At 38.4% G+C, this 26,523-nt stretch overlaps 1 protein-coding gene across 1 annotated transcript in view; it reads left to right on the top strand.

The window, feature by feature from the left end:
- The window catches only part of ZFAND3 (zinc finger AN1-type containing 3), a 309,393-nt gene that overhangs the window by 244,631 nt on the left and 38,239 nt on the right, over window positions 1-26,523 (top strand). Inside the window, exon 4 of the mRNA XM_046640155.1 lies at window positions 6,817-6,882. Coding sequence (XP_046496111.1) covers window positions 6,817-6,882 — 66 coding nt within the window. The remainder of the gene's footprint in view (window positions 1-6,816; window positions 6,883-26,523) is intronic.

Genomic DNA, 26,523 nt, shown 5'->3' with positions numbered 1-26,523 from the left:
ACGTGTTTTTACTTTTCTTACAGAAGTAGCAGAAATAGAATGTCCTGGGTTGAAATTATGACTGTAGAGTTTATTCCACTATCCTTTGCCTTTATTTACTTAAATATCAACATTCTGTTGAGAATGGGCAAAACTTTTATATTATTTATACTACTGTATCGATTTTTTCCTGCAGGACCAGAATAAGGAAAGTAGAGGAAAGTATAGAGATAGAGAAATTGGAAATTATATTAACCTTTAGGTTCACTGTTTTGTTCTGTCCCAGTGGTTCTCAAAGTGTGGTCCAAGGACCTATAGAGGTCCCCAAGACCCATTTAGGGTGTCCACAAGATCCTTCCTTTTCCACCTACATAGCTGTCTGAGGGTGGTTTTTCTTCATATGCTTCATATAACCAATACATTGCAACAGATTGAATGCAGAGGCAGATATGAAAATCCAAGTGTCTTCCTATAAGCCAGGCCACTCTCATTATTTTTTTAAAATGTATAGTTATTTTTCATAAAACAATATGTTTTTATGTTGACATAATTATTTTCATGAATTTTAAGTGGAGATATGTTTTTAAACTTTTTCAGTTTTAATTTCAGATAAGGTAAATATCAATAGATATAACCCACATAAACAAAAGCTCTTTAGTGTCCTTAATAAGTTTTAAGTGTAAAAAGGTCCAAAGACCAAAATATTTGAGAACTGCTGTACTAGATCAACATGTAAATATAGTGAAAATCAACTGTGCTTATTAATAGCTCCATTTCCCTTCTAAGTAGCTGTGTATGTCCAATAATTGCTTTTGGCCTAGATCATTTTCATTCAATAGTGAAAAATATATTTTGAACACCTGATATGCTAGATTACCAAGATGAATAAGACTGTGCCCCTTCCTTTGATGCCCCTTCCACTCAGGCCATTGCTGAGTCAGGAAAAAGCATTTCTTCCAAAATACTCCTGGTCCCAGAAGGGATGTCCACTCTCTCCTGTAAAAGAGTCCATCAGTACTGGGCAACTGGAAAGCATTCCTGATTTCATTTTGCTCCTAGTATTGTTCCCTGGGGAAGGTGGTGTGGGAGAATGTTTAATTTTATTTCTACTGAGCAAGTAGACAAATAAGCACACTCACATACACACACTAATATTTGTGGAGCTGTCCAGCACTCTATTTAGGGGGGTGAGGTTAGAATGGTAATGAAATTTTGTTGAGAAACCCTTTTTGAGCAAAATAGATGGCTACCAATAGCAGCTTCTAACCCACTTTGAAAATTCCCTTCTCCTGAATCCCTAATTTAGATCTAAATGGTGGGAGAGGTCATGCAATGAGTTAGGATTGGAATTTCTGAGAGATTAACACTTAGATTCTGTAACAAGCTTTGTAAATGGTTTAATTTGGAAGTTTCATTTGGAGAAATGGGAGGGCTCTTATCTGTGCTGAAAATTTTCTGTACTCTTAGATTCCTACTCATTATATCTTTATGTATCCTTGTTTTTAATCGATGGTGCTTTTCAAACTCAATTATACAGACAGATTAGGTGTGTCTTTTCTTATTAAAACAATTCATGAATTACTGGTTTAGGGTGAGGCTGGAAGATAGGTTGTCTTTTCTGAGGAGGGGACTTATTTTCTTGTGCACTCCGATCTGTCCCTGAGATTCATTTATTACCGTTTACTATTTAAAAAAATATCTCCATGTGTACATTGAAGACTTTTAAAGAAGGAATATTTTACTACTAAAGAAATATAGATTCCTTGAATATTTTTGAAAAATGATTTTACATTCTTAATATGGCCACATCAGGAGACAATGTAGAGTTTATTTCACTATCTCCATTGCATAAATTTGTTTTTTTTGAGACACCGCATCAAACAACTCTCGATAAGATATTATGAATCTCTAGAGATGGGGGAGAATTGTAGCTCTTGAATCTGTTGTCCGAAATTACCTTTTGAATAGTGAGTGTGGAAAAGTGAGATGCTGCAAAGGTAAACAATGTGCAGGTTGTGATACAGTGGAATTGACAAGCTGGTTAAAAAAGGATGATACATTTCTAATTAGTCCACAGTGCCTTTAGTTGGAAATTAATTAGATACTGTTATGTAAATGTCATGTTAATTAAGCAAGAATATTGAAGTGTTATAAATCTGCAAAAGGAATGGCTATTTTTGTGTATTAATGTTTTGCAGTTACCATGAAAGAGCTGATCGTAAAATATTTGTTGATTATTGAGCTTCTGGCAATTTTTAGCTGACTGACTCCTTGACAGTTCATTTGTCCTAATTGATGTGTTTTAGCACATGGTATAACTGCAGCCAATGAGGGCTCGTGGAACCAGGAGCCAAAAATAACCAGTCATCACAGCTGTTGTAATAAAAGCTTTCTGGGTAGGTTGTTGATCTCTATTTTCAAGGTTAAGGAGAAATACTATTTTTCTGTAGTTACTCAGCCGTAGATTTTGAGTGCCTAAATGATTGCCAGGCTAAGTGCAGCTGCCCTCCAAACCTGTATTCTCAGCTTCCTCTTTGAGTCGTAATCTTCAGCCAGTGAATGGAATTGACTACTACGTGGGTAGCTCAGTGTTTTTTTGACATGCTCAGTAACTCAACAGGAGGCTGAAAAAGAAAATTTAAGAATTCTGCTACTTTGGCTTGAAATGTGAGTGTTGATAGTTAATGTGATACCTCTATTCAGTACTCCTGGTTTTGCAGGTTACGGTGAAATTAGTATGCAGATTTGACCCCTGTCTTCCACTTTACAAGGCTGAAATCAGTACTGTTTCCCCAAGAAAATCTACTACCCTATTGCAAATGCTATAAAGATTTCTAGTTGTTGGAAATACAGCTGAAGAATTTCATTTCATGGCTTCCATGTGAAATTGCAAAAGCAATCCGTAGTGCTGCGTTATGTATGACACCTTTAATACAAGAATGGAAACATCCCTAGAAGACAAGGTAGAGTATTCAGACTTCTGGTCACAAACCACAAGCTACCACAGACATTATTTACTTACGAACTCCAGACTCTTAAGTTGTTGAAACTTGGGAAAAAGTTCTCTGAATGTAGTATCAAGTGAAAAATGATAGTCTGTTATTAAATATCTCTAGATAATTAAGAGACTTGAAAAAATTCAGATATTTAATTTGCTTTATGGAAAGAAAGCAAAAAGTGCCCATGGTGACTGGCTAAAAGTTAGTTCAGGTTGTTTAGTCTTGATATCATCTGATTCAGAATCCCCAGAGCCTGTCATATTAAGCAAGGAACTTTATGATTTTTCGTTAGTATTTAAAAACCCAAAACTTATTGTTCCAAGCTCAGTTGCCACTAATATAGGCTAGAGGGTAATGTGTGAATTGTTCTGTGCTTAGAAATACATTTATTTTCCCAACCTTGATCCCAGCACACACACACACATACACACACACACATTCACCTATAGAACTCAGTCATAAAGAGGCTTCCTCACCTTACTCCTTAGTTATTAGCTCTGTTCCCCCTGCTGCTTGGAAAGAAGAGGAAGAAGAGCCAAAAATGGGAGCAGAGTTTACAGTGACTTATGGGAGCATATGCCAGCCCCTCTCTCAGGCATTAGAAAGCCCAGTAAAGAAGAGCCAGCTCCATTCCTAAGTGGAGCAGATATTCTGCCTTTGACCCTTACCATCAACAATCAAAATTGTTTTGTTTGCTACAACCACATGGGACCGATGTTATATATTTATTGTTGTGGACAACAACCTGAAAAGCTTCCCCTTGAGTGGCCGTTAATTTCCTACATTCATTTTAACAGAGCTGATTTGAAGTTAATTGTGTAAGGGTAGATAATCGTAATCTCCTGTGGCTGCTCCCTTTGTTTGAGAGTATAGGAATTTTGTATGACAGCACAATTAGTGTAGAATATATGTATGGTGCTCACATGCGTCTGTTCTGGATTTTAAAGAGTTTGATAGGTTATAGTCAGCCTGACCAAACTTATTCCAAGCTCTCTGTTTATAATATTGTCCAATTATCAAAGCTGGGATATATTATCACTGCCAGTTACTCTTGCTGTCAATTTGTTTTGGCTCAACTATGGTTCTATTTGTACTTTACTGTAATGTAGTGAATACATTGGATTGGGTTGTTAGTTTAACAAGCTCTCTGGAGAACACTTTCATGATGATGCATGTTGAGATATGCTAGATAGCCTTAAAGTTATTTGCGTATTTGCCAAAACCTACAGAAATTCATTTGTTAGGAATTTTAAAAAGGATAAACTCTCAGCTTACAACTGAGGTAAAGATTGCATTTGTAAACATGAGAGTGTTAATTCATGAATCCTAGCCAAATTTCTTCAGGGGTTTTGATTTGACCAGTTATCCCTTCTCTTATAATTTTACTGGATGAATTATTTTATGTCCTTTTTAAAAAAGTATTCTGGTAGTTAAGCTATTCTTGACCCTTGTGCAGCTCATGGTGTTGTGGGAACTCGGTGATCTTGGCCAGATAGTGAGCTGGGAGTTCGAGAAAATGTTATCAGAGATTGGAACTAACTGAGCTGTTAATATTTACATTGTGCTCAGCTGGTTTAAAAAGGTACACTAATCTCTTCCTCTGCCCACCACACCCTATTGCATCAAAATTTCCAGAGTCAGGGTCTGGGAATCTGTATTTTTAAAATGCTCCCTTGAACTTTCTGGATTCTGGAAATGTTCTCATATTTTTATTTGATGGTCATTATACAAGTGTATATATGTTAAAACCCTTCAGGGTGTATATTTAAGATTTGTGCACTTCATTCCAGTATTTCATTCTTCTTATGTTATATCTCAATAAAGAAAGATTTTTAAAAAATGTACATTACTCTTCTGATTCAGTCAAGCAGCTTGCAGTGGTCACTTAATGAACACTATTAAATGCCCACCGTCCACATAGTCATGACCCAAGAGTAGATGACAAAGTGGGCCTTGACCCTTGGGAGCATAAAGTCTGAGGGAAGAAGAAGTGATGATATGTAATATAAAGCTTCATAGTTTCAGACGTCTTTTTGTACAGATGATCTCATCAACACTGTGGTTTATGGGCAGTTTTACTATCGCCATTTTTTTGTTAAAGAAGCTGTGGACCACTTATCCAAGATTACTCAGCAAGTAGGGAGTGGTTGCAGGACTTAAACTGAGACTTCTTGTAAAAGCCTGTATTTTCCCAGGAATAATGTTTCATTTAACAACAACAACGAAAAACCTTCACATGGAAGCAGAAGCTATTACGTTTTATGGAGCCGTAGAAGCCAGTGCTCAGAGGGGTCTCAAGGATGTGGAGTCTGTATTAGACTTTCCTGTGGCTCATTGTCTCTTCATGTTGCTTTTGTCATGCCACAGTTGCCCATTTGGACCTCTGGAATTTTAGTATGTTAAGCTTTCTCTGGTGAATGTGATGTTTGTAGAAAATTTTTAAATTGAAATGCTCTGCTCTTTTGGTCTTTCTGACTTTCAATTTATTCTTGCCTGCTTTTCAAACTCTTGAGAAGTTTTTCCAGGTGATGCCAGCCAATGATGAATATCCTTATGTACACAAATTTTGTCTTCATAACAAGATTATAAGCTCCCTAAGCATGAGACTAACCCATGGTGGCACATGGTAGGTATTTGCTAAGTGCTCTTTGACACTAACAAAACACTTACTTGGGTTTTCCTCCTTTTTCCTATTTCCCCTCTGTGTCGTCTTACACCCACTAAGGTTTGCTGCTGTTAAGACCTTGGTATAGAAAGAGTGGACTAACGAGAAACTTCTTAGGTGGGATCTCCAGGATCTTGGTGGCATAAACTCTAGGAACAGGTCTCAGAGCTCTTTCATATTTCCTTCCTTTTTGATGGGTAACTTCAGTGATACAAAGTCTTGTCATAGGTGACATACAACTATGCCAAGTAACCATGTTTCCCTTTGCTACTCATAGTCACTTAGGGAGCCTTTTCAAAATATATGTGTAAGATTTGCCAGTGTGTTCTGTTCCTTTATGATCATCACCACTACCCCTCCCAGGGCATGTCAAGAACACTGGTCTTCATGTTTATACAAGATAACTTCCTATTTCAGAAGGTAGGGCATGGTTGATGGGCAATGTCAGGGTGTATATCACTATCAACCTAAGAATTTATTGGTGGTCCTGATTCTGCAGAATGAGATTATTGCTTTTCAAGCCTTCACCCACTGACTGACTATATCTCTTGCATACTCTTGAATTATACCTGTCCATCAGATCTTTGGGCCCACGAAGATTCCAGGAAGGCCCTCTTCATATAATATTCTTATAATTAAATTAGATTTTCTTCCTTGGTCAGTAGTGCTCTTTTTGTTTATTAAATGATCATTATTTCTTCTGACAAGCAGTTTGTTGTTCCTTAGGAAGTTCCCCCTTTAAAATAACACTAGTTTTGCAGTAAATTCAATGGTAGAGTGACCACTGAGATCAACCTAAGAGGGAGTACTCCTGCTTATTGCTCTGTGGAAAAACTCATCTCCCTAGACTTATGGCTAATTTTTTCTCACCTGGATCAGAATTCTAGTTAAAAGTTTATCCTTTAACTTCTTAACATTATGTGAGGCTCGATTATTTTTTATGAAAAACATGTTATAATGTAGAAAGAATATGGATCTATAGACTAAATTGCTGAACTAAAATTAGGTCCTTAGAGTTAAACTACCGCTACCACCTGTATCTTTCTTGCTACCCTTCCTTATGCCTATTTGCAGGTTGATTCCTGCCTTTTTAGGTTTCTCTTTATCCAAGATAGCAGCCATGGGCATGTAGAGGATATGTCCTGACTGATGTGCCTGCCTTTATGTTTCTAGGTGGGCCATGCACAGACACAGCTCATGTCTCGTTAATCACACCAACCAAAAGATCCTGTGGTACAGGTACGTACATCATTCTTATCTGCATTCATTCTTATCTGAATTCTTCACAGAAATTAGCTACTGGTTTTAATGTGGTGTCCTTGCCAGGGTACTCTGATTTCTTCCATCAATTGTGAAGTGATGTATCATGTGCCTAGTATTGGGAGTAGGGTGTGAGCAGAGGTTGGAGTGGTGCTCTTGGAAGTCAGATTGGCTGAGTTAATGCTGGCAGCTAGAACCAAGAAGGTAGACATCAAATTCACCTACTTCCTAATGGCTGAAGAATATTATTAACGCATGAAACATACAGAAAATGCCCAGTGGATTATTGCCCAGTTTCTGTCTGTCTTTGTTTTTTTTTGAGGAAGATTAGCCCTGAGCTAACATCTGCCGCCAATCCTCCTCTTTTTGCTGAGGAAGATTGGCCCTGAGCTAACATCCGTGCCCATCTTCCTCTACTTTATATGTGGGACGCCTACCACAGCATGGCCTGCCAAGTGGTGCCATGTCCGCACCCGGGATCCAAACTGGCAAACCCTGGGCCACCGAAGCGGAACGTGCAAACTTAACTGCTGTGCCACTGGGCCAGCCCAATTGCTCAGTTTCTAACATGTCTCTCATTTGTCTAAGTCTTGGACCTACTAAAAAAAAGCATTATTTAAATAATAGAGGCTGTAGAGTGAACAAGTTGTAGTGCAGATAATCAGTGTTTTAACTTGACTATTATAGTATCCTAATAGTTTCAGAAAATCATTTTCTCTCATTTGTCTTAAAAACATGGGGTATGCTGAAATCATTTCAGATGCGTGGAGTCCCAAAAGAATTTTGTGCCTCTGTGACATTTTTATTAAACATGAAGTCATGAATCTTGTAGCTCTCTAATGAGCAGTCATAATAATGCCCATTTCTCTCTTAGCCTGTAGCTTCATTTATTTTAAACAATATTTGCTGTTTCCAGTAATGCTGCCTGCTATTTAAAATATCTTAAGGATTGTATTTAGAAGAGTCAAAATAATTGTATTGTTTTTTCTAAATGTCACAAAGTATTTTCTTAACTTAAAAAGTCCTTTTCACTTCCCAACAGAAAAATCACAAACTATTTGTGTACAAATTTACACTGAAACTTCAGCCCCTTTAAATGTTCATAGTGTTGATCTTAAACCTCAAATAGGCCTCTCCTTGCAAGTTCCAGAGTAACATTGAGGCATCGAACTCTGAGGAATTTAATTTTGCTCTTCTGTTCCAAATGATCAGTTTTGAGGCAGGGCTCTGCGAGATAGTCCTGGCATGCTCTCATGCCTCCTGTGCCCAGCACCCAACCTCCATTGAGTACTTCCTGATTGGGATAGAAGAGAACTGTGCCCTGGAATGAGACAGACCGTCCTGATTAGCCAGTGGGAAGTCAGAAAGGCAGCTTCCTACCCATTCCAGCCAGAAGCTTGAAAACATTCAGAGCCCTTTGATTTCAGGTGCAACGCTTCACACAGTGTACTTTAGTCTTCCTTCTTTCCTTTCGTTCTTGGCCCTCAGGACAGGGGAGGGCAGGGTTTACTGTTAGCACTACCAGCATGTTCAGGTAACAGTCATGGAGTGAGCCTCAAGCACATTGGGTCATTGTGAGAGATTTAGGAAAGAGACCTGTACTAGGAACTGAGGGTAATATTTTTAGGTCTCTGTAAATGAAATGATGAGTGAGGCACTGAGCTCTCATTCGCACATTTCCAAGGCCTTCTTTTAGGTGAATACGTAACTCTTAACTAGAAAAAGATTGAGAATTTCTGGCTTGGAAGGAAATTAATACAGTGTACAGGTCGTCTCCTAAAAAGCCTGAGGAAAGTTGAGATTTCTCAGCATGGACATTAAAGGCCATCAAGTTCACCCTGCTGTACTTCTTTTCAAGAAGCCTGTCTGTGCCCCCTCAGGCTCCTTGAACTAGCTGTACTTTCTCAGCTTTGAATAATGGCCCTAACTCTAGAGGACAGAGTTTGCTGATTTCCAGAGGTAAATTGAATGATTTGCTTTGAGAACCATAGGTTGACTGTTTTTGTCTCTCTCTTTCTGTCTGTTCTGGAATTAGCAGGTTGCCCATGGTGAGGATTTTGAGCGTTTTTCTTAGCATCACCAATTATTAATGTTACATTGCTGGAGTGTTCTTGTATTCTTTATGTCTGGGTTCTTTAACAGTAGGACTGATGCCTCTAACACGTGCTCTATGGTGCTTCTACCATCAGGGGCACAGTAACACTAGTTCTCCCAGAGCACAGGGCTTAAGTGATCACAGGTGTAGATGATCAGTAAATAATTACCTTACAGTGGTGTCATTTCTTAGGAGCCGTCGAGTAAGAGCCTCTGAATTAGATCTTACTGATCCCCTCCAAGCCAGTCTGTCCATGCAAGTTTGGACCTAAAGCAGCCTCCAGCTTAGTAATGATGTGTGTTAGTAAAAGGATACTTAGGCTAGAATAAAGTGGTTTTTTAAGTCAGTGATCTCTGAAGGAAGGCATATCAATGTGCAGTCAATGAGATATGGATAGAAAATAGTAAAAGCTCTTTATCTCAGCTTTTTAAAATTTCTGGTTTGAGGGGCCAACCCGGTGGTGCAGTGGTTAAGTGTGCACATTCTGCTTTGGCGGCCCGGGGTTCACTGGCTCGGATCCTGGGTGCCAATATGGCACTGCGTCGCAAGCCGTACTGTAGTAGGCGTCCCACATATAAAGTAGAGGAAGATGGGCATGGATGTTGGCTCAGGGCCAGTCTTCCTCAGCAAAAAGAAGAGGATTGGCAGCAGTTAGCTCAGGTCTAATCTTCTTCCAGGAAAAAAATAAAATAAAATAAAATTTCTGTTTTGTACATTCATTTCATAATTGTATGTTAATCCGTACATATAGTTTAAAACCAGCCAATACACATACATATATATATATATATATATTAAAGGTACATGGCCACATGTCTTAGATAGGAGTAAACACTCAAAAATGGTTAGTGACCTCCAGTAAACGGGTCATTTTCTATTTATTTATTTAATTTATTTTTTGAGTAAGATTAGCCCTGAGCTAACACCTGTGCCGTCTTCCTCTACTTTATATGTGGGACGCCTGCCACAGCATGGCTTGGCAAGCAGTGCCATGTCCGCACCTGGGATCCAAACCAGCAAACCACGGGCCACTGAAGCGGAACGTGCACACTTAACCACTGCACCATCCACCCGGCCCCCATTTTCTTTTTAGTGCTTTGAAAATTAGATCTAAAGATTAGCATTAGACCCATTATTATGTGGTTTAATAAGTCAAGGCCTGAATGTAAGCCTGAGTGGTTGATGTCTCTATTTATGTTTCAAGTGGCTACTGTTTGATCAGAGGGTATGTAATTTAGAGAGGTAGACAGCAGTGTTGAGTGGTTGGTCTGCAGCCATCAAAATGAGAGAGGGAACTCTTTTTAAGAAATTGCTTTGCGTTAACTGTGAATCTAAGAAGCAGATTGCAAAAAGTAGCAATAGTAGCAAATGAAAGATCAGTTTGTATTTGTGAGCTTGGTGGGAAAGGCTTTTTAGATGCTGGCTTTTAGCCACATAGAACCATTAACAGTTAAACTCAGTGTGATCTTTTAGATGGACAGAAACAGCAGCATCATGATCATTTTGGTATTTAAGCAGAGAAGAATTAAGTGAAAGTGTGTGTGGCTTTGTAAAGCTCCGGGATGTCTACAGTCAGCAAAGAGCTGAAAAGTGCTGCCAAGTCCCAGGCTGCTTTTGGTTAGAATGTGAGAGGTAAAGCACATCACACCTTCAGATTACCAGAGAGAGCTTACATATCTTCAAAGAGCTCAGAATGTTTTGCACATGTTCCCTTGTTAATTTTCACAACATTCCTGCCAAGAATGAGTATATTGTGAAGGAAGGAGTTCGCTTTCCTTGGCAACAAACCACCAGAAGGTTCCCTTTTGTCCTTTATGTTTTCTTACTATTAAGTTATACCTTAAACAAAAATGTTGTAATCTGAGATACGATCATCTCCTTTAGACAACTTTATTTGGAAGATATTTGAATATTTAGGTGACTGTCTTCATGAGGTCATATTTTTATGTTTAAAGTGCCTTGTGACAAAGTAGGAAAGTTTGTTGCCTTTTGTTAGGATTTCCTGTTTAAAGACGTATTATGTAACCTTTTTTCTTAAGACTTGTTTGCAGAGAGTTACAGCAAATGTTACCTTGTATTTCATTTATTGGAGCTTGCTGTTGATGAACCTTAAAATTTAAGCCACAGTGGATGGATAGAACAATGTCTTGTCTTAAATTTTCTTGGAAAAATAGTGTCTCTCCAGGAGGATTCTTGAATAGTGACTAACTCAAGGACTCTGCTTTGGGGCTGGCCCAGTGGTGCAGCAGTCAAGTTTGCACGTTCTGCTTCTTGGCAGCCTGGGGTTCGCTGGTTCGGATCTCGGGTGTGGACATAGCACCGCTTGGCAAGCCGTGCTTTGGTAGGCGTCCCACATATAAAGTAGAGGAAGATGGGCACGGATGTTAGCTCAGGGCCAGTCTTCCTCAGCAAAAAGAGGAGGATATTGGCAGCAGATGTTAGCTTAGGGCTAATCTTCCTTAAAAAAAAAAAGACCCTGCTTCTTCCAGGTGGGGCATTAACCAACTCTTAGCTCTAGGCCCTAGGTTGAATATATTAAGGGATAGACTTTTTAGCATATGAAAAACGGGAAATTGCTCCTTCCTTAGTTCAGCACTCTTATATGGCTTTATTTTGTTTTTTCATTTCATAGTCTCTCTCTTTTTTTAAGTTAAAATAAGAAAGTCATAGACAAGTTTATAGACTTGAAGGTACTGTCAACAGACTTTTGCTCCACTATATCTGTATTTGCTTTTGCTCTTCTTCCAGTAAGTATGTTGAGTAAATAATACTCTCTCTGATAGACTTGAAATATGATGGTTTTAAAATGCTGTATGTTAAGATGTGATTATAATTAGTAGAATAGCAAGTAAAGTAACCATTTGTGGGGCCATGAGGGTGCTGTAGTATTGCCTGAGATGAAAGCAGATGGGACTAGAAACTGTCCCATTAAATATCTAGGCAAGTTTTTCCAGAAAATACCATCTTTCCACTCTGTAAGAAGCATGTTAATTCAGTTTAACTGTATATCCCTTACCTGCTTTCTTTAATTTTCTTTTCCTTTCTTTTCTTTTTTCTTTCTTTCCTTTTCTTTAGGAAAGCACATGTTTATCCTTTTGGGTCACCTCTTTTCCTTTCAGCGTGATGAACAGTGACATGAACTAAATAGCCTTGTGTTGTTCATTGTTTCCCTTTTTCTCCCTCAGATCTTTTGTTGACTCACTTCTCTCAGGCAACCTGCTTGTGATATTATTGTCTGTTCTTACAAAGACAAAAGAAGAAATCCCCTTCCACCTGGGAGTTAAGAGAAGATGGATGTGCTAAATACTTTCCCTGTCAGTGTTCAGGAGCCAGTTAAAGGGAAATGTTTCGTCGTCGTTATGGTACCAAGAGGTTTACTTAAGATCTTTTAAATTGATTCAGAAGCTAAAGGGTGGTAGTGTGAAATCAGAGGTGGCCCTGTAAATCTTAGAAATACCTACAGTTGTGTGTTTCATCTGCTAGTAAAAGTCAATATTCATGAAAACATTTCACCAGCACATTTAATCCTAGAGAGTCGAGTCAGTGACTACAAACTGTATTGGTCAATATTACACACTGTAAGTGACTCTTCTAGAAAGGACTCTGTGGAGCTTTGAAGGAAGGTGGCTTTGGGTGTGAGTTCAACTGTGTAATTTAATTCTTTTTCTTTCTTTCTTTTTGGTCCTTTAGGTTTAGCTTTTCCCTCAGGTCTGCAGTATCAGCATTTGAGACAGAAAATTAGAAATTTGACCTACTTATGTAATATGCAAGTTTCCATCAGGAGAATATTAGGGAAGATATAAACCTTTCATTTTTTATTAGCATTTAATGTAACCATTGAAGAAAGATCAAAACAGTAAATCTATCATGGCAAGGAAAAAAGTATTAAAAAAATGTTTTACCTTGTGCACTCATCATCTTGGGTCCCAAAGGAGTTCATTTGATTCCTGGGGCAGAGGACAAAGTGGATACCAAATATTTGGCAAAAATGTCACCAATCTAAAAGGTGCCATCTTGGGGCCAGCACTGTGGCCTGGTGGTTAAGTTCTGTGTGCTCCTCTTCGACGGCTTGGGTTTGTGGGTTCAGATCTGGGCACAGACCTACCCTACTTGTCAGCCACGCGGTGGCGGCAACCCACATATAAAATAAAGAAAGATTGCCATAGATATTAGCTCAGCAAAAAAAATAAATAATTTAAAAAATAAAAGGTGCCATCTTGCCGTGTTTTACCATAGGAAGAAAGCCACAGGTTATCATGGTATGCCATAGTGGCTGTTTAGTGACAGTATTTGGGTTTTGGCCATTGAGTGGATAACTTGGGAAGGGAAATAATCTGCTAAATGCTTTTACTTGTGGGTTTTTTTTCTGTAAAAACTTTAGTCTGCCTGAGTTGTTGCTTATATTAACAGAATGAGGTCACAAGGCACTATATAATTAGGTGGTTTGATACTCAATATGTAAATAATAGCAGATGAGTTTAAAAGCACCTCACACAATGTATAGATTTCAGAAAAAGTTAGGGAAAGCTTACTGTTTTTCGTTTGTACCCCTAAATGAGAGTTAGGTGCCGTTGCCACCAGTCGCTGTGTTTGTGTTATAGGCCAGCAAGACATGCAAGGTGTAAATTTGCTGAACTTGAAGTTGGAAGCTTGTTTCAGAGGCCTTGTTGGGGTTTTACTCATGAGAAGCAGTGGCTCCCCCTCTGAGAAAAGGCTGATATGAGTGAATACCGGGGTGCCAGTCTCGTCGGGAGGAATTTTTTTTACTTGAAAGATAAAAATGCAGTCCAGTATGAAAAGGAAAAGGAAGTGTGATGAGGCTTCTTGCTGTTTTGGATGTGTGTGTATGAGAAGCCTAGGCTTTGCTGTTGTTGCTGTTGAGCTGCTCGTGGTCCACATGCTTTGTGCAAATTCGGTTTGCTTGGATCCTTGAATGCAGTTACAACTGGTTTTTTGCCTTTATGATCATTTATTTTATCATAGCTTGCACTCTTACCAAGGAGAAAAGCCCTGAACTTCCATTAATTAGCTGTTGTATTACTCCAGTGGGGCAAAATGCCTGAGCCAACACTATTTAATAAGGATATCAACGGAATTTAAAACCCCTCTCCCCCTTTGAAACCTTTGGGTGTTTTGGGGGGGCGGATCTGGGGGATGCCTTTTGATGCCATTGCATAGCAGGTGTGTGTCTGTTAGAGGACAGCATGTTAGAAATGTGCCTTTCCTGAAGCAGTCTTACCAGAAGGAGCGTGATAGAACAGCCACAAAGCTGCATTATAAATCATCTGAGCCTTGCAATGATACTGCCCATTAAGGAGACTTTTTTTTTGCCCTACTCAGTTCCTGGCTGTACTAATAGAACAGCGCATCAAGCAAGGCTGTAAATAAAAGTTATTACCTAATAGGTGGGTGCCGAAGTGGAACGGACGGAGCTGAGGCATGGAGGCCTTATTACTGCTCATCAGCAATTATAAACAGGATAAAGTGTCTGGGACTTGCGCTGATGCAGCGAGGGCTAATAGAGGCTGGGAATGACACTAGGCCATGATAGGATGATATATGCTGATGGGTTTTTACTGCCTCATCGTGCTGCTTGCTTCCAAGACAAGTTGTGTTATCCATTTTCCTGCTTGCTCATCTATCTGAAGAGACAGTCCCATTGCCTCTCCTGCCAGTAGGTGGGCTGGCATTTATTCCTCATACCTGTGTCTGCTTCTAAGGCACCCTCCTCATGAAGAGTCTTCAGAAATATTTCATAATCATGGCCGATTAAAGTTGTAATCTTATTGTATTGCCTGCTGTCATGCTTATAGATCACACCTTCAGAAGTGGTTGCTTACGTGGAATATAGGACCAGCAGAGACACTGTAGTCTGTCAGTCCAGTACTTTATTAAAAGATCACTGTGGTAGTAGATTCTGTAGGAGCATGCAAGAAGTGATAAGCATGCATCTTGCCCCTGGGAGCTTATACCATAAAGAGACAGAATAAGTATAGAAACATAAATACAACTAATTCCAGCTTTAGAGAGCAAGAAACATAACTGATGTTTGTTTTTAAAAGTGATGTCAGGGAGGACAAATTATGCTAATCATTTGGAGCAAATATAATACTAATGTGGTCTTTTTCTTTTAAAGAATTATCTTCTTGGTGAAGTGCTTAGAATTTAGTTCCTTAGAGTCAGGAGTGATAAAGGGATACTGGAATGTGGAGGGAATGTCTAGCAGGACCATGTTTCCTAGTGAATGGAAAACTACAGATATTGGTAGTGCTTTTGAGTAGCACCTAATACTTGGGAAAATTGAGATACAGCTCTGTTCGACTTTGATCACTCAACTTCACTAAATCATAGTAATTAGAACTTGGAGATAGGAGAAATCTGTAGCGGAGCCAGAGAGGAATGCTTTGAAAGGGCTTACCAGTTTGATCCAGGAGTTTATGAGCATTCTGGTAGATCAGTTGTTTGTCACTTGTGCCTTTAAATGAATATACCTCTTTATGCAGTACCTTCAGAAGTAGCCTATCAGGAGGCTTCCTGCTGTTAAAGAAATGGTAGTTTTTAATGGAGTTCTTTGATGCCTTAAGTTAGGCGAAGGTGTACCTCATTTTAAAGAAGCCTGATATATGATAATCTCAATATTACAAACCAGATAAACTAAGAATTAATGTTTAGGAGAGTCCTTCAGTCTATAAAATGTCTTGCCACTGGGTTAATGTGAATAAGTTTTTCCTTTTGCATATAAAGTAATATTTGACTTATGAGAAAATCAATTCCTGCTTATCTCATTTATTCAGGGAGTGTGCTGTGGGTGGTGTCTAGTGCAATGGAGGAAGAGAGATGAATCAGAGAAAAATGTTTTAAAATAATAATAACAGGATTTGGTGGCTGATTAGAGTTGGCTGAGGAAAGAATACAAAATTATAAACATGAAGAACTGAGGGAAGAAAGATGTGACAGGTGGCAGGGAACGAGAGGGGAGGAAAACTGGTCGAAACTATTTTCAGTTTCTGATGAGCTAAACTTTACGTTATTATAGATAGTCCTGTATAAAATTGTAAATATAGGCCTAGTTTGGAAATCATCAATCTAGAAGCAATGATTAAAGATGTGCAAGTGGGTAAAGGAATGAATACAGATGAACAAGGGGCCAAGGACTGTACTTAGGGGGCTGGGAAAAGGAAGCCAGAGAGTTAAGGAAGCTAAAGAAAGGAGAAAGCTTCATACAGGATCATGAAAGATGCATGAGAAGAGGGGCTAGCAAACATGAGGACTAAGGAAAGCTGTTGCCTATGGCTAGCAGCAAAATCATTGGAAAACATGAAGCAAGTTAGTGTAATGTGGTGAGAAACCAAAGCCTGATGGAAGGTTATTAAAGAGGTACTTGATAACAAAGAAACAAAGGCAGCAGACAGAAGTCATTCAGTTAAGGAGTTAGTTGAGCCATTAAAAACCAATAAGTAGTGGTGGTTGGAGGGAGAAGCAGGGTCAGGCATTTCTTGGTGTGGAGGTGGTTAAGATGGGGAATAATTTGCCCTTGTTAAGATACAAAGGAAAGGTACATGGGAAGAGAAGGAAATAGAAAATATTAGAGGAGAAATAGAAAAGGTATACAAGCAAGATTCTTTAGAGGCAGAAACCCAGAAGCATCAATTTACTCCAAGACTATAAGGAAAGAGATACAGGTATAGATGAGTAGATTTTCTCTTATAATATGTAGACAGTCACGTGAGACAGGATGAACCAGGGAGTTCATCCTGGAAGGTCATCATTTTCTGAGTAAATAGATAATACCATCAGCTGTAAGTAGCAGCAGAGAACTGAGGTTATAAGGAGAGAACTATTGTGGACTGAGGAGAGAAGATAGAATTTCCAAGTAGTAGCTAATCCAAACTGTCATTAAATAGTTTAAATTTATAGTGGGCCAAAAGCAGACTTTTTCTGGCTACTGCATTTTTAGCCCAGAAGAAAAGAACAAAGAGAGAACAAGTGGTGCTCATTTCTTTGTTTTTATTTATACGTTCTCATTTTTACAAAAGTAACACATGGTAGCACATCATAACACAGAATAGTTTATAAGAGAAAGTGATAGTCTAGAGACAGCCCACTTCAGAAAACTGACCAGCCTTTCTGTCTTGAGAGTTTCTGATTTAGTACTTTCATTCTGTAGGTTACCTTTCTAACTGTGGAAGAGAAAAAATGCTTTTCTCTCTACATTTTTGAGATGTCAAGTGATGTGAAATATGAAAGTTTAGCTCACACTATTCCTCATCTCAGTGTTTGGTATTTATATTATTTGTTTTTATTCTTCTCTTTCTTGATCCATCAACTTTCAGCACCATCTCTTAATGAGAATATTAGTACCTCTGACTAGAGATGCTTTCTTGTATCCTGTCAGCTACACTTGTACTTTTATACTGTCACAGTTGTGAACTATTTACATTCGGGCCTATAACCACAAACAAATCATCCGTGTTATTTCCATAGGTTGTTTCTAAAAATAGAAAGCCAATAAATGACTTTTACATTATTATGACTCTGTAAATACTGTTCTTTGCCAGGCAGCCAAGTTACATGCTAGAAATAGATTTCTTTTTCTTTGAGTCTAGTGTCATAGTCCCTGGGCCATTGAAGGAGAATGTTCTCATATCAAAGCCAAATCACTTTTTTGTTATGTTTCATCAAATGCTCAAAAATCATGCTACATTTTAGTTTGCTTTGGATTTGGATTGTAACTTCTTAATACAGTTTTTCTCTTGGCTTTTACAATTGCCTTTCTTTTTTTTCTTGCAATGTTTGGTTTTACATCCGTATTTTTTTTCTAACCTGTATTTACATCTTTTACCCAAGACCTCCCTCCTGGAGCCCACCATCTTTCTGCTCCAATCTGAACTAAATGTTCTTTAAGTCTACTGTGTCATCCTAGAATTTCCCTTTCTGTTCTCTCTCTCTTTTATTCCCTTGTTTTTCAGAACACAACCTCAAATAAGTTCTTGAGAGTGTTGGGGTTCTTGCATATCTGAAAATGTCTTTTCTGCCCCCAGCTTGATGGAAAATAAAATATAGCATTCTTGGATGAAAATCATTGCTTCTTTTCCTTCTAGAATTCCATGTTATTACTGAGAATTTAGATGCCACTGCTTTTCATTTTTATTACTAATATATCTGGGATTTTTTTTGTTTTAAAGATTGGCACCTGAGCTAACAACTGTTGCCAATCTTCTTTTTTTTTTTTCCTCCCCAAATCCCCCCAGTACATAGTTGTATATTTTAGTTGTGGGTCCTTCTAGTTGTGGCATGTGGGACGCCACCTCAACATGGCCTAATGAGCGGTGCCATGTCCACGCCCAGGATCCGAACTCTGGGCTGCCAAAGTGGAGCATGCGAACTTCACCACTCAGCCACGGGGCCGGCCCCCACCTCCAGAACTCTTAAGATCATGTTTTTATCCTTGGTGTTCTAAAATTTGTAATGAAGCATCTAGTGGTCATCCTTTTCCCCCTAATCATGATGCTGGATACTTGCTAGGCCTGTAAGATCTGAAGACTCATGTCCTCCAGATGTGGACTGTCTTTGATATTCCCCCAATCCAGTGTTCTCTTCTCTTTTGAGACTCATAGTATAGAAGCTGGATCTGTTAGATTGGTGATGTTTCTCTTAACTCTCTTCTCATAGTCTCCATCTCCTCTGTGTTCTGGGTGTTGCTGTTGACTTTTTCTTCCAATTCTTTCGATTGTATTTCAACATAGTTTCAATGAGTTCGTTCTTGTTCTCTGAAGGTTTCTGTTTCATAGTATCCTGTTCTTGTTTATGAATATAATAATCATTATTATTTAGTAATATCTTCTGAGTATATTAATTAGTGGTTACTTGTGCCCTTCTGTTTCCTGAATTATCTATGATTGCCTTGAGGCTAGTTTTATTTACCTGTCTTTTACTTCATGTTTCTGATTCTCCTCATTTGCCTGGTGAATCTTGGTTTTCTGATGACTTTTAAGAAAGAAGGCCTAGATGGGTGGGAAAGAGTTTCTACCATGTCTTGGTCTTGAATGGGAATTTTTACTGGTGGCTCTGTGTTGGATGGAGTGGTTAACTGACAGAACTTCTTGTGAGGAAGTTGAGAGTCTCCTGTGATGCTCTCAAATTGAGAAGGAGGACTTCACGCTGAGGAACCATGGAAACAGCTTTGCCCAGACGGGTCATTCAGTTTCTTTAGAGAAGAGCTATCCAGATTGCCACCAATGGTTGGAGGTATAAACTGGTACCATTGTTCTACAAATACACTTCAGTGGATCCCCCTGCTTTCTGCCCTGCTTCTCATTCTGCTTCTTTTAAGGCTTTCTTTGCGTGCATTGGCTGCCACCTGTTCAGTCACCAAGTTTAGCCTCAACCCATTCCCCTCTCTATTAGCATCTAGGAATTTGTTTAAAATCTCTCGTTGATTATATTAAACACACACACGATTATCTGTATTACAATGGGTCATTCTCCATGTTGTATTTGTGCTTTTATTTCAGTTGGGACTGGGGAGGGGTCAGAGGAAAATGTGTTTAGTCCTCTTGAATTAAGTTATCTTAGTTCAAAGTCAGGACTATGCTTTCTGATTTAATCATTGGTGGAAGACAAAAGGAAAGGATAGCCTCCATAGAATATTGTGGTTCTTAGGAAATCTAGGAGATGAGAATGTACTCAAGTTAAAGCCCCTAATCCTGAAGAAAAGGAGTTATAGAGTTTGGTGGTTGAGAATGTGTGCTCTTCATAGAGGCAGACTGCATGAGTTCACATTCCTGTGCCCCTTACCAACCACGTAACTGGAAGAATTGTTAAACCTCTGTATGAGCCTCGATTTTCTCTTCTGTAGAATAATAGACCCAGCCTTAGAGTTGTTATGAGGGAAAGGAGATAATGCATTTAAAGCACCTAACATAGTACCTCATAAATGCTCAATGGATAATACAGATGTGGACAGAAGGAACGTGATGATCTGAATGAAAGGAGAGTGAAAAGGAACTTGAGGGAATGTAGATAAAAGTGGGAAAGAACTCACACAACTCAGATAGTCTGGTTGGAAAAAGAGATGGAGTCAGAAACTGGTAATGAGGACCCGAGGCCTAACAGACTGGAGAGTGCAGACGTGGTAAGGAAGTGGAGGTCAGTGAAGCCAAGGGAAGAGGGGAGAGCGGTCAGCAGCCCTTGTTTGAACAGGTGAGAACTGTGAATGACAGGAAGCCCAGAAAATCCTTTCTTAAGAAAATTGGGCATCAGAACTGAGAAAAATCAAACTGTTTTTGTTCCGTTTGTTTTGTTTCTAGGCCTTGTTTTAAAAGTAAAATTTTACTGTATGTATTGGTGGAAAGTAATTCTTATAGAGATTTCACAAGCTTGCCTTTGAAAAAAATAAATGTTATTTCCTGAGCTCCTCTCTAAGCTTTTATCCTTATAATTGAGAACTCTTCTTTTTTTCTGGGGCAAATCACAGTTTAGGAGCCACAGAGAGTTGATAGTTTTCTTTTGGTTAAAATCTTGATAAAAACACTGACTGTTGCATCCAAACCAACAACATGAGAGAACTTTAGCCAATAAATTCACTTCTTTATGATTAAAAATCAGACAGTTTAACCTTGGAAGGGTTTTTGTCACGGAGGACTTCATATTGTGATTAGCTATCTGAATAGCCAAGTGCCTCTGCGGACTCACTTAACCAGCCTCCCACTACATGTGTATAATTATTTTTAGTGCATACACATGTTCTACGATAAAAGCTTATTTGGCCTTATGCTCCCCGCCGTTCTGAATTCTCTGTTTCATTACCAGTATCCACCCACAGAGTTTCGGAAAGCCATTCCCAAATAGCAGAACCACAACTCAGAATTTAGATAAACCACATTTCTGTTAGCTCAGTGGACAGGGTAATTAGTTACATGCTATACATTTCCCACATCTATCCACCATTTCAAAACTTATTAAAAATGTGTACATACATAAGCAAGAAACTAGGGCATTTAACTCAGATTATGTTAATTTTTTCTGTTACTTTAGCAAGGAATAAAGAAAGAATACAGCAGACAGTCTTTAAGATTTTTACCTTGAATGTGGCCAGTGTTTTCTTGAAAAAATGTACTGGATACTGCTGCTTTTTTTCTAGAGAAAGTTGAACAACTTTTCTTCAAAGATGTTATTACATTACAGCTTGAATTATATGTCCAAATATGCAAGATGGCTTTTAAAAAGAAAGTTGGGCTGGGAGAGGGAACTTGTGTCGTACCGATTTGAATGGAAGGCGTTAGCTGCAGCGTAGTCTGTTTTCCAGTGTGGCATTAACTGATAGTTCTTGTAGCTGACAAGGATTCAGATCCACTTTTTCTTTGGCATCCTGTTGATAAATTCATTTCTAGAGGATTAAAAGCACATCATGAGGTCTTGGTCATCATCCTTCCTTTAACAGCAGGTGCAGTAATTGATACAATTCAAAATGAGTCCTTATTGGGATTGGAGAAAGTTTAGACTAAGAGGGAGACGTGTAAAAGTCTGTGACAAATCATTAAGGTGTACTTACAGATAGATGTTGACTTCACTGCAAACCTGGAGAAGCATGAGCTTTGACCTTACTGTTGATTACCTGCTACAACCGTTTTGTCATGTGCTTTCCCATCAGACCTAAGCAGTGTCAACATTTCTTGGAAAGAATTCAGCAGGCACTCTAACCAATCATCTCCAAGTATGGTTACTCTGGAATACAATTTTGTTTTTTAACATAATCTCAGACTTACAGGAAAGTTACAAGAAGATTACATAGAATTCTCAGGTACCACCCGCCCCACCCCCCCTAACTCCCCAAATATTAACGTTTTACCATATTGGCTTTTTCTACCCACCCTCCTGGCCCCCCACCGTGTGTGTGCACACATGCATGTGTGTTTGTGTTATATATTCTAACCATTTCAGTAAGTTGCTTTTGCTATACTAAAAACTTCAATGTGTAATTTCTAAAATCAAGGTATTATCTTACATAGGCCACAGTACAATTTTCAAAATTGGGAAGTTGATATAATTTATAGTTGACTTTTTAGTATGGTTATTCATAGCATGGACATCTTGATAAATAATAATTCTTTCAGTGAAGAGTTGAATTGAGGTTAAAATGTTAGGTATTTGCTCCTTTTGTGTTTCATATTTGGACTAAAGTCAATTTTCATAATAATTCTATGCAGAATCCCTTGCCTCTGATTTTCAAGCAGCTTGTTTTACAAAGGGGTTTATTTCTCTTTCTCTCATAAGCCATTTTCCTAAGTTGTCTTTCTTCAGTGCTCTACACACTTGGTAGTACCTGCATCAACACTGATAAAACCCTGAGTATGAATGCCTAATGTACTCATTCAGAAAAAAATAAAGAGGGACAAGGCTTTCTCTGGACACTGTTTGTCATCATATGTTAAGTTCTAACTTTAGGTTCATTTAGCCTCACATCAGAAAGAGTTAAAATGAGGCACAGAAGTATTTATTTTTAAACTCAAGGATTTACCCTGGAGTTATGAGTCAAAAGTCTAGATCTTGGGTGGAAGAAACTAAGTGATAGGTAGGGAGAGGAACTGAATTAAGCTGATGCTAAATTAGAAACAAAAATGGTTTAAAAACAAATCAGCTATTTAATTTTAACATCTACTTAGTTATACATTCATGCTGAGTTTTTTTAAATAGCAAAATATAAATGTTCAGACGTTTTTTTCCCCTTACATTAAACCTGGAGCACAGCCCACAGGATGACAGTCTCTCACTGCAAGATTACCATCATTAGGAGCTTGTCCCCTGTTAGAGAGATATTCATTATTATTATTGTTATTGTTATTATTTTGTTGTTGAGCCCAGTTGAGTACTAAATATGGCTAATTCTGCCCCTGCCCCTAGAGGCTTGTATTATAAGTCAAACAGACAAAACAATTGGAAAATTAAAAACACCCACATGGAGGCTAGCTAAGCTTTATAGGGGTAAAATTATTTGCATGGAAATATTTTAATTTTTGTCTGTATGTATGTTTTCAACAAAAAAATCAGAAAAATTGAATAAGTCTCTCATTCTTCTTTGTCCACTTCCCCACCCTATCCCCATACTCAATGTTTTTCCATAAAGGACACTTGTTTTCAGTCTTCCGGGCAAAAAACCCAAGGCTAGATCAGGTTAACCCCTGGGTGAGTCATTCATTCTTTGGAGACCAAGATGGGAGGAGCAACATTATTTGAAGACTTTCTGGTCTGTTCCTTCCCTCCAGGCCTCTTCAAATAAAAGTCAACAGTAGGAAGAAGTGGCTGTAGTCCATGTGTTGCCCAGCTGCTCAAAACAGTTCTGTAATTTTCTAAGGCATAATTTGAAAACCTCTAGGCTTCATGTAACTACAGAGTAAGTGGAAGACTTATTCGGTATTTTTAGGCAGTTTAACTTCTAAATGAATGTTCTAGGAAACTAAATGAAAACAGTATTGCCTGTCTTATGCACAGTTATATGAAAATAAATCTGGATATATAGATACTTCATGGATTCTCTCAAATTTCCCTTTCTTTGGATAAATGAAAAGAAATTGTGGCTGATATTAGTTTTCTGGAAATACTGGAAAAGATAGTAGAGCAGAAGTTCAAGACCAGTGTTAGCATTGTAAGAGTCTTAGAATTCTTGCAGTTTGTCATAGATCATGAGTTGTGGTCAAGGAACAGAAATTAGGGGACTTGGGCATGTGGCCTTTGGGAAGTATATCTTTCTCTTTTGTTTCTTAATCTTGCTTCTCTCTCTGTTTGTCTCACCTTAATAGTGCTACCTTATTCTATACTCTATTGATGCTATAAATGTAATATTTTAAAAAATCAATGCATTGTAATGCTGTTGAACTCTAAAATACCCAAGCAGATTATAAAAAGGAAAGATTATCTATTGAGGGTAATTTGTTAGTTACAATGAGTAACTGAAAAATCTATGGTGGAAAGTAATATGGTTTAGTTGGGTAGGCAGGACAGGTCTTGGTAATGGAGAAGCTAAAAAAAGAAAGCAGTGCCAGGTCAGTGCCAGCTACAAAGGATGACTACTATGTTGCTCATCTGATAGGTTCTGCTGACCAGCCACTCCTCTGTAGAATTTAGCTCCTGGTGATAGCTTTTAAGTAAATAGTGCAGTAGGAATGGCACTTAACAAACAGGGATGGTGGCCACAGCTTTTTAGATGAACCCAGGAGTGGTTCATGGGTGTATGGGCTACCTGCCCTCATCTGTGCTTTTTTAAAGAGACTTGGTGTATGAGCTGTAGGAAGCTGTCAGGGTGGTTGAGAGGAGGACGCTTTGACTTCTGCCTGTGGGGCCCATATAAAGGCGAGAAGGCATGTTTTACCTTTTCTGACCAATAAAAAAATAAATTTTTAAATAAAAATAGCTGGCTTTTCTTTTGCTTTGGGGGAAAAAACACTTTCTTTTGTATCATCCTACAAATAATCAGTACAGAAACGTTTGTGGGCAGACTTTTTAAAAAATAACATGAGAAAAAAAATAGAGCTGATTTTACATAAATTAAATACTGTGACTACAAACCACAGAAATCCAGAGAGTTAGTAGGAATGGGAAGAAAATGGTATGAGCAGTAGGTCTTATAAGTTGTATTCTATGAGCAGAGCACAAGTAGAGTTATTCAACAGAGATGTATCTTAGAGAAATTGCACCATGATATTTGGATAAGAAGATTCTAAATGGATCAGAGAGAGGTACTTGTTTTTGTGCCCATACTTGGCCCAGGATCTACCCCCTGTCCTCATCACAGAGGTAGCTGGGTCTTTGTGTGCATATGAACTAGCAGAAAGTCATCTTCGTGGTAAGGTACTTTCATGGAAGAGCAGAAGTAGAGTCTTGAAATGTAACAACAATTGGAGACAGGATAGCATGGTTAAGAGCAAGGACTCTAGGCTAGGCTACCTGGGTTCAAATTCCAACTCTTCTACTTACTAGCTGTGTATGATCTTTGGCAATTCATTTAACCCATGTCTCAGTTTCCTCATTCTTTAAAATGTGGGTAGTAATAGTACCTACCTCATAGCCTTGTTATAAAAGCTAAATGAGTTAATATATGTAAAAGCATTTAGAAAGTGCTGGTACAGAATAAGTGCTTTTGTTTTAGTGCTTATTATTGCCATTATTACTGAAGCTTAAGTAATCTCTTTTGTCATACCTACCTACTGTGATGAGTGGCCTTAAAAATGAGCTTGGACAAAAGGTTACATATTGTATAATTCCATTTATATGTCCACGTGTATGTGCCCATAGATATGAATTGACAAAATTATAGAAATGGAGGACAGGTCAGTGTTTGGCAGGAGTTGCCAGGGAGCAAGGGGGGAGAGAGGAAAGTAGGCATGGCTGTAAAAAGGGCCACGTGAGGCATCCTTGTGGTGATGGACGTGTTCTATAGCTCGACTGTATCAGTACCAAAATCCTGGCTGTGATATTGTACAAGAGTTTTGCAAGATGTCACTGTTGGAAAAACTGGGTGAAGGGTACATGGGGTTTTTCTATATTATTTCGTATAGCTACTTGTGGACCTACAATTATCTCTAAATACATCGTTAAATAATAAAAAGAAAATGGGCTTGGAAGATTCCTAATAGAGAAAAATTGGCAGTTAAAGCCATGTATGTGTCTGAGCAGACAGAGTGAGAAATATTAAGGTTGGTAAACATGATAGAAGGAAAACTGGGAGCTGGTCATTGACATTTTAGGGAGATGTTCACGACCCCTCCCCCCCAAATGAACCAGTTGAGGTCAAAGAGAAGGGAAAAATAAACAATAGCTTTATTTCCCTAAATCCCCATCAAACTTGTGTTCTCCAAGTGCCTTTGCTCCCCAGACTATGAAATGGTGTATTAGTCTATTAGATGATTTTTGGTAAAGAGAAGAAGGTAGAAGGTAGATGAGCAACAACTTATATACAAATGGTATTCTGAAAAGCAGGCCTCACAGAAAAGAATGTGGGGATGACAAACGTGAACTAAAAATCACCTGTCTACATATATACAATTCAGTTCTTAAGTTGAAGAAGTATCTTTTCTGACCTTTCCCTCTTCTATGTCTTAGTCAACCTCTCCAAAGAATTTATCGCTTTCATGGTTTGTGTTCATAGCATTCTGATCATATATTAATATACCACTTATTATGCTGTAGGTTTATTTGTATATATGTCTTCCCTTCTGTATTGTGGCCTCTTTGAAGGGAGAGATCAGTGCCATCCTAATCTAGAGGCCTAAATAAATTAGATCAAACAAATTGAGAATATCATTGTACTTAATGAGATTGTGATTATTTTTGCAAATGAACCTGAGTTTTTGCTTTATGTTTTTTATTCTGGTGAAATTTTTCCTTAGGTTTAAAAACCAGAAGAATTTTAGTGAGTTAAGTGATTCAGCAATGAGGAGATGTCTTATAGCAATAACTAGCAACAACGTAGAGTAAGACAGAAGAGAAAGACAGAAAAAAAGCCAGGAAGCTATTGGAAAGGAGATAAT

Source organism: Equus quagga, chromosome 15, assembly GCF_021613505.1.
Source record: "Equus quagga isolate Etosha38 chromosome 15, UCLA_HA_Equagga_1.0, whole genome shotgun sequence".
NCBI classification, from domain to species: domain Eukaryota; kingdom Metazoa; phylum Chordata; class Mammalia; order Perissodactyla; family Equidae; genus Equus; species Equus quagga.
This window is presented reverse-complemented; position numbering and strand designations above follow the sequence as displayed.